The 14,748-nt window shown below is 30.1% G+C and overlaps 1 protein-coding gene across 1 annotated transcript in view; it reads left to right on the forward strand.

Moving 5' to 3' along the window:
* The window catches only part of LOC145258134 (uncharacterized), a 306,677-nt gene that overhangs the window by 152,521 nt on the left and 139,408 nt on the right, over positions 1-14,748 (forward strand). The window contains exon 2 of the mRNA XM_080115878.1: positions 1,183-1,500. Within this exon, the coding sequence (XP_079972004.1) occupies positions 1,183-1,500 (318 nt within the window). The remainder of the gene's footprint in view (positions 1-1,182; positions 1,501-14,748) is intronic.

Genomic DNA, 14,748 nt, shown 5'->3' on the forward strand with positions numbered 1-14,748 from the left:
TGAAAATAATAATTATACTGGTAATAGATGAAAATAATAATTATACTGGTAATAGATGAAAATAATAATTATACTGGTAATAGATGAAAATAATAATTATACTGGTAATAGATGAAAATAATAATTATACTGGTAATAGATGAAAATAATAATTATACTGGTAATAGATGAAAATAATAAGCTGTGCCAATAATTTTGAACACGGTAATTTAGAAATTTCATTTGTAATTTCTTTAGTATTTAATTTTTTTGAAATCCAATTATTGCATCGGAAAGAGCAGTTCAAAATACATGTGATACTACATAATAACCTTCGATTCTGACCATTTTTATGAGATTTTATTAACAAAATATGATTTTTATTGGACTGTACCAATAAATATGATCATGACTACACACACACACGTGTGTAATTGCTATTCCAATTTGAAGAAAACTTTGATTCTAGAAAAATGTCTAAAATGTTGAGTTTTAACTTAGTAACTACTAGCCTGGGTGCCCGGCATTGTCCGGGTGTTTGCAGGAGTGTGTTGAGCAAAAAAAAAAAAAAAAAAAAAAGTGGTAGTAGGCAGGCAGGCTCGAACCCGTGACGCAAAGGTGGAAAAGAAAATGCAAGAAAATCTGACATCTTACTGCTACTCCATGATGTGACCGGAAGTCCGGAACGTTAAAATTAGGCAAAGTCGATCCAACCGATACAATGACTTGCAAAAATGGCTCACAAAAATCCACCCGTCCTTGTAGAAAACTGCCCAGTTGAAGGTGAAGGAACTAATGTTTTTGGCCAATTTTTCGATATTTATTGTCAGAGATGTCGAGCTCCAAAATGATATTGATCTCATGAAAATCCGTCACCTCTGTCAAAAGTTTTAGGCAGACATACAAACATACATACATTTAAACAGGCAGGTGAGATTTATATTATTGATGGATCAATTTCATCGACTACATAATTTTTTTTCAACAATTAAGAGATAAAAATAATACTTCATTCATGGAATATATTGGTAGGATTGGCTCACCTTGATTGGAAAGTAGGGGACGGGATGCTGGTTTTGTATTTACCTTTGATAATAATGAACAAAGGTTTTCTAATAAAATGTGTCTTTAATTTTATTTTATTTTAAGTCTTTAAATGTTATTTTCTGAAATTTTAAATTATTTTTTTATTAATTTCTTCAGGATGGATTTTTATCAGAAGACGATGGAGCCACTGAGCTGGATGGTAGCAACCCAAGTTTTATCTACCAATTATTCCGTGGATTGTACCGATCTTCTCTCACGTGTCTCAAGTGCAAAAGACAGAGTCACACCTACGACCCATATCTGTGTTTGTCTTTACCGCTTCCTCAAATTCCTGACAGAGCGATTTATATCATTATTGTTTATCACGACTTCCGAGCCAAAGTGATAAAAACTGGAGTATTGTTGAAGAACACGGACACAGTTGGAGATTTGAGATGCTGTCTTGCAAACTTCACATCTATTTCAAAATCACAAGTGAGCATCATTTTTTTAAAAATTTTCTGTACTGGTGGCAATGTTCTATTGATCATGGCAGCAATTCAATATTTCTTTCATATATATATATATATATATATATATATATATATATATATAAATAATAATTGTAATACCAAGTTATGTAATTGTAACATAAAAAAACAATTACCTATTGATGATTAACTTTTTAACAGCTAATGTGATTTCTAAACCAGTATGAGTAACAGTATTAATAATAGAATAATAATAATAATAATATATATATATATATATATGCGTTTTATTTTTTATTACTGTATCTTTCTGTTAAGTTACATTATTGTTTCAGCTACCCGGCCGTTTTTTTTTGGCCGTCTGTAGCTTCCTCAGACTTTTACAGAAGCTGCAGACGACCAAAAAAAAAAAACGGCCGGGTAGTTGAAACAATAATGTAACAGAAAGATAGGGTGATAAAAAATAAAACGCATATTTGCTCTACAACAGTATTGAGCACTTTCTTCAGTTTTTATTAATTACCATTTCTACTATATATATATATATATATATATATATATATATATATATGAGTTACAGTATGTTCATTTAAAAGTAGATATAGAAATAAAAATATAATAGTAAAGTATATTACCTAAATACATATACATTATAAATATAAAAAGAAGCAAACTGCATTACGACCATATATTGCTTTCTTTCTTTCTTTTTTTTTTCCAAACGTGTGTAAATAAATGTATGATTCTATTTATTTTGATAATGGTTAATGTATGCCTCCATTCCGTCTCCAAATACAAAGAATACCCCCCCTCTGTATGGGCAGGTGCGTAATTATGAGGCAAGGGTTGCACAATCGCCAACCACACTTCTCCTGAATCTGCACTTTGAGTCCAGTAGCAAGGAGAAGTCTTGGACGACTGTAAACAATGCTGAGATAAGCGGAGAGCAGATACAAAACCTGGAAGTCCCAAATGGTTACCCATTTAGTACTGGCCAGGATCAACGTTGTTTAACTTTGCTGATCCAGCGGTAACTGGTGTGTCAACGTAATTATGCTGTACTAATGGTTAATATACCATCAGTTTTTTCTTTCTCTCCTTCCTATTCTTTTTCCATACATGCTTTCTTTCTTCTTCTCTCACTTTACTTTCCTTCATTCTTTCCATAACCATTTTTCCTCCTCTCTCTAATATAACTGTTTACAATAACCCGTATTCCTTCCCACATTCCATCTTGACTATTTTTTCTTTCTAACCCTAACCTCACCACTGGTACTATATACTTTCTCTCCACATATCATTTATCTTTTTTCCTTTTCTCCTTACAAACTCTTACTCACAGAAGAAACGCGAGTCTATCTCTGCTCTATCGTTATTTTCATGGCAAATGCTTATCTGTTTTAATCTGTTTTTTTCCCCGGCAAAGCATTCATAAGAAGCACTCATCTAGCTACAACTACTATCAACAATTTCATCTAACTCTATATCTGTGCATAAAACTGAATGCAAATTTATAAAAAAAAGTTTTTCCTAGAATTTCTTGCCTGTTGAACTCTACACTGTGGGGCTACTTTTCAGCTGACTACAACATGGATATTTTCAAGTCCAATGTAAACAAGTTGTTGCTTAGCCGTCCTCTTAAATAATCAAATTTTACCTAATTTCAACCATAACCAATAATTACGGTGTTTTACTGACCTAGCTCTTTGGGCTGTATCTCTAGCCATGAACTAAAATATGAAACATCTGTTCTTCCCTCATATTTTAATATTTGTTCTTGTATCTGATCTTCATTATTATCTCCCTTGATTTTTTATTTAGTAGAACTTGTAAATTGTTTTTGAGGGAAATATCAAATTTAAAACTTGTCTCCAACTTAAGACATAGTGGCTTCTGTGGGCCTGTTAAGAGAGCATAAGAGGCATGAAAAGTTGATGGGTCATGTTCAACTGTAGAGATTTGCAACCCTCAATTAATTAAATACACAAAAGATAAGGAATACAAAAATTTGTTATAAAGAATATATATATATATATATATATATATATTAAATGAGGGTAAATGAAATTAATAAATTTAATATTAGATCATTTATATATGTCCAAAGAAATCAAGACAACAACCTGGGAAAATGTACGATCGTTTCAGAGACGATATCAAGTTAATAGAGTTAGCTATATAAATATTTACCTACTGTTATGTTCTGGCTTCAGACTATTATTTCTTATATATATTAAAACATACAAAATTGACATAAACCAGGAAAAAAGATTTTGGGATTAAATTTTTCTGATGACAAAAAAATTATAAGATTTGAGTGCATTGAATGTGGTATGCAGATGTGGCTGTCTATATCAAGACTTAAGTGTGCCTTAATATAGTACCTATTTACAATGCCTCCCCACAGAACAGTTAGACACCAGGGTCGTTTTTTAACATGGAGAAAAGGTACAAAAATTAATAAAATTGTCTCGGTCGTGAAGGATTGCTCCTCCACTGAAAGAGAACAAGAAATGGAAGTGCCGCATCTGAAGAACAGATACTACACTTTAAGGTATTTATTTGCTCCCCCACTGAGCAAATTAGGCACAAAGCCGATTTTTAATGTGAGGAGTGAAGGGAAAATGGGGACCAACTCCCCGGGGAGTAGGGGAGCTGGATAGTGACAATTGGTATGAAGGGTTGCCCCTACATTGACCAAGGTCTTATGTGAGGTTGCCCCCACATATGGTCTTTGCTTGCAGTATCTGCCGGAACAGAAACTACACTTTGATCTTGGCCAAAAGGCCATTTAGGAGACCATGTGTGTGATAGCGGCAAGCAGCTGAATGGCAGTCTATAGAGAAAGGTTTGACATGTCGTGATGAGAAAAGGTAACCGAAGAAGAAATGATTTTGTTAGCTTGGTTGCACAGAAATAATGGATGAGAGTTCTTTATTTTGTAAGTGTAAAACAGTTGAGGTAGCAAGGTTGGGTTGAATTAATGCAAAATTCATTTGTAAGTTAAACAGTTACTTCTGCAGGTTGAAGGTTCAATCTTCTATGCAAGTGACACTCAAATAATACAATTGCAAAGAACTTCTATTCAGTTATAGTTGATGGAACGAGAGCATGCTACACCCATGGATTAAATAAAAAAAATTCTGTGTAGATTCCCGAGATTGCGAAAATACACCCGAAGAAGGTCAGAGGTAACATCGATCGAAACTTTGTGTGAATAACACTCAAAATGAGAACAGTAGTTCAGATATATCTAAATAATCCAAATTTTCCATTTGGACGTTGCAGGATGAATACTTCATTATTTGTAAGTCACCCCAAAGTCACTTGCATTCGATAAAAGAAATGACATGTTCGCTGTTCAATCCACACTGATTTTAGTGAAATTGTTTGCCAAACAAATCAAGCTTTTCTTCTCGCTACCGACGACAGATGTCACAATTTCTTTCATCTCACACAACCTGATACACCTACTTTTTCATTACGAACTTTGTCTAAAACAGCACATTATTATTGACCGGTAATAAAACACCCACGTACATGGAATATTTTAACACTACATACATCACAAAAAAACAAAAAAAAAAAAAACAAAGTTGTGACACTGTATACTTCCATCTGACAAAAACTATTGAGCTGAAATTTTGCATGGTGGTTAATGTTATGAAAGAGGATCAGATCCATTTATGAAATTTGGAAAAAATTGTAAATTATGTCAAAATTTGTGCCAATAAAACCAAAACAACTCTTGACTCTGACACAAACCCAAAAGCAATGCTGATGCGACCCTACACAAACTTAGTCATGCCAATATAGCCCAACATGGATTTAAATAATGATGTCAATACGAATAACTTGAATAGTCCTGCCAATATGATCCAACATACTCAATCAGTACTGCCAATAAGGCCCAACACTGACTCAAAGAATAACATGGATATCACCTAAGATGGACTTCAACAATAATATTGATGATTACAAACACTAACACTGGTCAAGAGCAACCTGCAAAGTTATTTCCGAATGGCTCTGGTGTCATATTTATATAGCTCTTCGTGGAGTGCATTATGGTTATTTCAAAAGGTTTCTGATGAAAGCATATACACGCTGTTCTCAGGCGCTTCCGTGTATGCCTACCAAAGTTTACATTTTTCAGTATCAAGATCAAAAGTAACGGCCATACAGAATGTGAGATTTCATTTGCTAGAAGAAGCAAAAGTCAATGATGAACAGAACCAAAGTTATTGTTAAGTGTGACTTTTAACTTTTTGACCTACATATCCAAGCCCTGACCACTATTTTTACTAAGTTTGGATGCCGATTGGTGAAATGATGTCATAGCTATGCTATATTTAAGTAACGAAAGTAACGATTTATTTCGGAAACAAACGTTCAATCTTGAACCTCTTTAATGAGACTTTTAGCTTTAGAAAATGGTTTCAGATGATTGGACAATGTTAAAATACTGACACCAAGTGCCTTAGACATTTTTCTTACAATTTGATGTGAGAATTTTTCCAGAATTACTTTCAAACGTTCATTGAACTTTAATTACGTTAAAGAACTTATTAAAAAATACACATCAGTTATCAAATATATAAATAGGTGTTCCAAAGTAAGATTTTAATTTTCATTATGTCTAAACTTTATTGCAGATCCATAGATTATTGAAAAAACATGAACTATAGTATCAAGTTTTTTTGTAGCACAGGGGAAGATAAAATTTGGACAACTGTATGCAGAAGAGATTTTGATCACACTGAAAGAATGGATGAGAGTTCTTGGGTTAATAGATGTAAAAAAAAATTGCGGTAGCAAGGTTAGTTGGTAGGGAAAAGCCAGAGAAAACATTAGAGAAAGTGATAAGGATGGATCTGAGAGAAAAATAAAGACCTGGCCAGAAATAGGTTAGTTGGTTAATTTCTAAAAGCATTCCAGCATATAAAATACCTTAGTTGAAATCGGTGTCCTGGGCTTAAACCAAATTGAGTGAGAGAAGGTAATGAAATATTAATATATATATGACATGGAAAGAATCTTAGGAAGATCTCCATAATTCCAGTAATTATAGAAGCAGCCAGGCTCATGAAAAAGAATTTCAAATATATCTGGTGAACAAAGTGCAAGAGTGATACAAACAATTGCACTTAAAACGATGGTTAGAATCTTAAAAAGATCTCTCAAGTGAAGTCTCTAAAATAGCAGGTGAATGTCTGGCATCCAGTAGCAGAAACAGATAAAAAAAAAAAAGCAACAAATAAGACATTAAAAAAAAAAGCAACAAATAAGACATTAAAAAAAAAAGCAACAAATAAGACATAAAAAAAAAAGCAAAAAATAAGACATTAACAAAAAAAGCAACAAATAAGACATTAAAAAAAAAAAAGCAACAAATAAGACATTAAAAAAAAAGCAACAAATAAGACATTAACAAAAAAAGCAACAAATAAGACATTAAAAAAAAAAAGCAACCAATAAGACATTAAAAAAAAAGATACAAATAAGACATTAAAAAAAATAAAGCAACAAATAAGACATTAAAAAAAAAAGCAACAAATAAGACATTAAAAAAAAAGCAACAAATAAGACATTAAAAAAAAAGCAACAAATAAGACATTAAAAAAAAAGCAACAAATAAGACATTAAAAAAAAAGCAACAAATAAGACATTAAAAAAAAAGCAACAAATAAGACATTAAAAAAAAGCAACAAATAAGACAGTAAAAAAAAGCAACAAATAAGACATTAAAAAAAAGCAACAAATAAGACATAAAAAAAGAAACAAATAAGACATTAAAAAAAAAGCAACAAATAAGACATTAAAAAAAAGCAACAAATAAGACATTAAAAAAAAAGCAACAAATAAGACATTAAAAAAAAAGCAACAAATAAGACATTAAAAAAAAAGCAACAAATAAGACATTAAAAAAAAAGCAACGAATAAGACATTAAAAAAAAAGCAACGAATAAGACATTAAAAAAAAGGAACAAATAAGACATTAAAAAAAAGGAACAAATAAGACATTAAAAAAAAGCAACAAATAAGACATTAAAAAAAAAGCAACAAAAAGACATTAAAAAAAAAGCAACAAATAAGACATTAAAAAAAAGCAACAAATAAGACATTAAAAAAAAAGCAACAAATAAGACATTAAAAAAAAGCAACAAATAAGACATTAAAAAAAAGCAACAAATAAGACATTAAAAAAAAAGCAACAAATAAGACATTAAAAAAAAAGCAACAAAAAGACATTAAAAAAAAAGCAACAAATAAGACATTAAAAAAAAGCAACAAATAAGACATTAAAAAAAAAGCAACAAATAAGACATTAAAAAAAAGCAACGAATAAGACATTAAAAAAAGGCAACAAATAAGACATTAAAAAAAAGGAACAAATAAGACATTAAAAAAAGCAACAAATAAGACATTAACAAAAAAAGCAACAAAAAGACATTAAAAAAAAAAGCAACAAATAAGACATTAAAAAAAAGCAACAAATAAGACATTAAAAAAAAAAGCAACAAATAAGACATTAAAAAAAAGCAACAAATAAGACATTAAAAAAAGCAACAAATAAGACATAAAAAAAGCAACAAATAAGACATTAAAAAAAAGCAACAAAAAGACATTAAAAAAAAAGCAACAAATAAGACATTAAAAAAAAGCAACAAATAAGACATTAAAAAAAAAGCAACAAATAAGACATTAAAAAAAAGCAACAAATAAGACATTAAAAAAAAGCAACAAATAAGACATTAAAAAAAAGCAACAAATAAGACATTAAAAAAAAGCAACAAATAAGACATTAAAAAAAAGCAACAAATAAGACATTAAAAAAAAGCAATAAATAAGACATTAAAAAAAAAAGAAACAAATAAGACATTAAAAAAAGCAACAAATAAGACATTAAAAAAAAGCAACAAATAAGACATTAAAAAAAAAGCAACAAATAAGACATTAAAAAAAAGCAACAAATAAGACATTAAAAAAAAGCAACAAATAAGACATTAAAAAAAGCAACAAATAAGACATTAAAAAAAAGCAACAAATAAGACATTAAAAAAAAAACAACAAATAAGACATTAAAAAAAAGCAACAAATAAGACATTAAAAAAAAGCAACAAATAAGACATTAAAAAAAAAGCAACAAATAAGACATAAAAACAACAACAAATAAGACATTAAAAAAAAAGCAACAAATAAGACATTAAAAAAAAAAGCAACAAATAAGACATTAAAAAAAAAGCAACAGATAAGACATTAAAAAAAAGCAACAAATAAGACATTAAAAAAAAGCAACAAATAAGACATTAAAAAAAAAAGCAACAAATAAGACACAAAAAAAAAAGCAACAAATAAGACATTAAAAAAAAGCAACAAATAAGACATTAAAAAAAACAACAAATAAGACATTAAAAAAAAAGCAACAAATAAGACATTAAAAAAAACAACAAATAAGACATTAAAAAAAAGCAACAAATAAGACATTAAAAAAAAAAGCAACAAATAAGACATTAAAAAAAACAACAAATAAGACATTAAAAAAAAAGCAACAAATAAGACATTAAAAAAAAAGCAACAAATAAGACATTAAAAAAAAGCAACAAATAAGACATAAAAAAAAGCAACAAATAAAACATTAAAAAAAAAAGCAACAAATAAGACATAAAAAAAAAGCAACAAATAAGACATTAAAAAAAAAAGCAACAAATAAGACATTAAAAAAAAAAGCAACAAATAAGACATTAAAAAAAAGCAACAAATAAGACATTAAAAAAAAAGCAACAAATAAGACATTAAAAAAAAAGCAACAAATAAGACATTAAAAAAAAAGCAACAAATAAGACATTAAAAAAAAAGCAACAAATAAGATATTAAAAAAAAAGCAACAAATAAGACATTAAAAAAAAGCAACAAATAAGACATTAAAAAAAAGCAACAAATAAGACATTAAAAAAAAGAAGCAACAAATAAGACATTAAAAAAAAGAAGCAACAAATAAGACATTAAAAAAAAACATCTTGGTAGATTTTCCAGAATGCACATACATCGTCTTCAAAAATCTTTCAGTCTAAAATCTATTTTGATCTCAAATATCAAATATTTATGCTATGCGCATTTTAAGATCCATTAGATTGTCATCTTTCCAAGGAAAAGATTCAAGACTTTTAGTATCAGGAATTTTTCAATTGGAAAACTTAATGTTTTTTTTTTTTTATATTTTGCTTGTATATCAAATTCGTTGGTAGCAACAAATAAATTCAATATGTAAATGTTGCAATTTTTTTCTTCTTTAGGATTCAGATATTGATATTAAAAGGGGAAGTGAATACAATAACTTAAGATATATCTCTCCTCCTTAGTGCAGGACCTATTAGATTGGAGACACTTTTTTAGAGCTCGTCTATCAACCAAGCTCCTATTCCTCCTACTCCATCGCTGCTATGTTTCATTTATGTGCTCTAATGAACTCATTACACTTGTACCCCCTCAACGTACGCCCCCCCCCTCCTGAAAAACCCGTATACCAGCAAAATCCCACTCCTTTACTGTAGAGGTCCTTAGATTCTAAAAAAGTCTCTTACTCTAATAGTTTCTTTTCTTGGGCTGCTAGACTTTGGAATTCCCTTCCTGTTTCCCTGACAATACTAACATGCAAAAATTTAAATGTAATATGAACAGACAATGTCCTACATAGATTTTGTAAACATGGTCACAAATAGTAGCCCATTACGTCTAAGAGGTAATATGCCTTGTTTGGCGTAAAAAAAAAAAAAAATTGCACTCTTAGCAATTGCAATATGAAATGAAATCTAAACAGGATCGACTGATATAAATGTGACTTCAAAGCTTAGCATGACAGACCAACAAAAACGTGATTTTGGACGTAGACGTGCCAGATTCAAACCCTAGGTGTGGCAAATCAACAAACTGTAAGATTTCAAACCTGATAGACTGACAAAAATGTGATTTCAAACCTAGGTTTCTAAGATTGACAAAAATGTGATTTTTAAAGTCTAGGCATAACAGATGACAGACCAATTGACATACATAGTGTCTTAGTGATCTTCCTGAAATATTAAAGTCCATGAATATTCATAATTATTAAACTTTCTCTTAAAACTTATTTCGTGAATTTTGTGAAACTTCAGCAGATGCCTCTAATTATATAAAAGGAACTTTGTTTGAGCTCATTCCCTATGGACTCGAAAATGGCTGACCTGTTTTTTCATGAACTTTCATATGAAAGTATTTTATGTGCCTGGCAGTGTTCTTGGATAGGTTTTGGTATCAGAATGTCTTTGATAAATATCGATAATGGATAACTAAAATAATTCGCTGAAAGAAGGAACAGGCGATTTTAACCAAAGTTAACTCCTTATACAGCCTTACATCACAAGTGCATTTGAGAAGTTTAATTACCACACAAACCGAAAGGCTCAACATATAAAATCAACAGTACGGTTTTATGATATGAAAATGTTTCTGTTGAAAGTACTATTGAACCATGATACTTGACTTTCATTTTAAACTAAAATTCAAACTATTACATATAAAAAATAAATTTATAAAATCAACAATAAGTTCTTTACAGTGCAATGTAGACTACAATGTATTGTAAACTAAGTCACTGTGGGAGACATGTGATGCTTCCTCCAGGTGCACTAATAATGGGTCTCTAATTAGAGCAGCCAATCAATTGATTTGATTGAAAAATGTGAGATTTCACCAGTTTTGATGACAATAAAAATATGGGAGTGTGAAACATCCGTTGATCATCATTCAATCCTAGGCAACTTTGGGTCACCTTGCTAGTCATATAATAAAATAAATTATATATCATTATTCGATTTTCTAAATTTTCAAATTAACTTGACTAATTCTCTTTCTCTCTATATGAGTGTGTAATCATCAATCTCATTGCGTCTGACAAATTGATATTTGATTCTGACTAGCTTGCTTTTTTTAATTTCACTGTTACACCATTCTTTAAAAAAATATAATGTATTCCATTTAAATTTCTTTCTGAAAATACTTATTCCTGCTAAGATGATTACCAAAATAGTCATTTTTTTCCTTCTTACTGACTGAAACAAGTTTTTTCTTGTGGCATTGATGGAAAGTTATCTATTTTTTTTTTTGTTGATGATTGAGCATAGTTCATATCTGAAAAAGTAAAGTATCCTTCAAAAGTTTTTTAAAAGTAATTTTTTTTTTTTTAAAGTAATATTTTTTGATAAATTTTATGGAACTAATTTTTGTTTTATTAACGGTGTTTTACTGAATGGAAAAATAGATGCCATGTTTGTTTAGTGGTCGTCAATTGTGTTAAAATATTTCAAGAATAGGTTTGTAGCCAGCTAATCAAAGCACCTTAAAATAAAAAGTATAAGCTGAATGGAGCAATCTGTATTTACTTAGAAAAGTTATAATGGGTATCGCAGATTAGAAATGAAACAATAACTGTCTGGGCCAAAACATTTATCCAATTAAGAAGTCTCAGGGATTGATGGGGGAATATTAGTAGACTTTTGTGTGTGAGTAAAATTTACTGTTACCTGCTCAAAGTATAACTTGTTTGTGAGAGTCAGCTATGTTGAAATTCATGTACGAAATTCTAGAAATTGAATGAAACCAATGATTTTCTGGAAACCTGCATCAATTATTTGCAGAAAGTATGGCCATATTGAAATATATTGCACTTGCATTTATAGTCCTATGTGGTGACTGAATTTTGAGGGGGGAAAAATCGACTTCATTTATATATATATATATATATAATATACACACGGAATTATGGAATTATCTCCTTTGGACTGCTGATTTTAAATCTTTAAGTATTTTCCCTCTCAGCCACCGAGAATTCACGCACACACACTTACGTATGTGTGAATGTAACTACAAAAAGTAGTTCTATTAAAATAACGAAAAATAGATAAGACGAATGAAAAATGTTTTTAATTTCAGGCGAACGTAATATGGTCATGATGGTTCTTATTTTAAAGTTTTTGTTAAAATTCTTTAAAAAGAACCATTTTTATTTGAAAGAATTTTATAAACAAAAAATTATTTCCCTTTGAGAAATGTGAAATCGTTGCTTGAATTTTTTTTTTTTTTTTTTAGTGTTGATCTGCCAAAATTCCTTTCCTCATCTTTATTAATCTTCGCATTTTTTTTTTGATTAGACTAAATGAATGACTTGTGTAATATTGATGTTATGTTATGACATTAGTTTTTTGAATAGTCCTAGAAATTTATTAGCTTCATTTTATTCATTTAAAACGGTTTGTAAAGAAGCTTTTGTTTGTTTGTGGAATCTTTTTATTTCTTTCAAATTAGTTCAGCCTTAGTAATTAATATGAGATATTTTATAAAGAAATGTTAGAAGATACTTTTTGATTCCTTTAACTAAAGAGTTCCTTTTTATTTCTGTTTCATTAACTAACATTTTTGAATGATGCTCATTTTCACAAAATTTCTTTTCTATCCTCAATAAAATAAATTATTTGCAGTTTGTATGCATTTTTTTTTTTGCTATTGCCGACTGTTATTATTGAAAAGATTTCATTTTTTTTTGTTTTTGTTTCCAAATGTCAGCTATATTGACTGCTGCTTCAACAGTTCTGTTTGTTTAATATGGCTGACGTTTTTTGTTTTTTTTAAATTTTTTTAAGAATTAAAAAAAAAAATTAATTTAGATCAGGAGAACCAAACCCAGCAACTCCAGAGTTAGGAGTTCGATCAAGGTCAGGACGACCAATACATCAACCCAGATGAATGCAAGGTTATATATGTTAAGTGAACTTGCATTTCAATAGCAAAGGACCTTGGGAGGGGGGGGATGTTATATATGTGTGTGTGTGTATATATATATATATATATATATATATATATATATATATATATATATACACTTGTGCCCGATATTATTCATACCCCCTCTTGAAAATTGAGTTTATTAGGTGTAACTTTGTAAGAATTTATTGTTTACGTCCATATTGATACATATTCTTAATAAACCTCTTCTGATCATTTTCGTCATTTTAAAATCTCGGGATACTTGTAATAAAAGAAATATACAGCTATTTATAAAATCTGCAATGTTCAAAAATAATCATACCCCCTTATTTTTTCAGTATTAATCGAGTTTCTGACTGTTTGTTTCCTGTTTGATTCTTATTTTGAATGCTTTTATACAACCTTTGATTAATTTCATTTCGTTTTTTGCATTTTTCAGAAATTAAAATGATATCAACTGAAAACCAAAAAAAGAATAAAAATTTTTAGAATGGGGAAGAAAAAAGAGCTTAGTAATGATCTTAGGACTAAAATTGTGAATTCACATAAGGATGGTTTAGGTTACAAGTCAATTTCCAAGAAATTTGAGGTCCCTACAGCAACAGTACAGAGCATCATCAAAAAATTCCAGAGCCACCACACAACAAACAACTTGATAGGTAGAGGAAGGAAAAGGAAACTGTCTGCTAGAGCCACCAGGAATATTGTAAGAAGTGTTAATGCAAATCCAACCACCACTACTAAGGACATTTTAGAAAATCTGGAGTCTTCTGGCATAAAAATATCAAGGCAAACATTGCAAAGGACTCTGCATGAAAATGGTCTGAAAGGAAGAAGACCAAGAAGGACTCCATTGCACACCGGAAAACGCCTTGCAGCACGTCTAAAGTTTGCTAGGACCCATGTGAATTCTCCAGAGTCCGTTTTATCAAGTATTTTGTGGACTGACGAAACAAAAATTGAATTGTTTGGCCATATGGATGCTTCTTACGTTTGGAGGAAGAAAGGAGAAGCTTACAACCCAAAGAACACCATACCCACGGTGAAACATGGTGGTGGTAGCCTAATGTTTTGGGGCTCCTTTTCGGCTAGTGGTCCAGGTAGTTTGGTCAAGATAGATGGAACCATGAAGAAGGAGCAATATTTGGAGATACTCCAGAAAAACATTAGACAGGATGCGGAGAAGCTCCATTTAGGACCAAACTGGGTCCTTCAACAGGATAATGATCCAAAACATACTGCCAAAATAGTCAAGAAATGGTTTGAGGATAATCACATTAATGTTTTGGAATGGCCCAGCCAGAGTCCTGACCTGAACCCTATCGAAAACCTCTGGCACATATTGAAAACTGAGGTTAAAAAGCGGAAACCTAGAAATTTGAGGGATTAAGAGAACTACTGCATTGAAGAATGGTCAAAAATCAGTGTTGATGATTGTAAAACCCTTGTTGAT

The sequence above is a fragment of the Euprymna scolopes genome, chromosome 33, assembly GCF_053919585.1.
Source record: "Euprymna scolopes isolate OS-2025 chromosome 33, ASM5391958v1, whole genome shotgun sequence".
NCBI lineage: Eukaryota > Metazoa > Mollusca > Cephalopoda > Sepiida > Sepiolidae > Euprymna > Euprymna scolopes.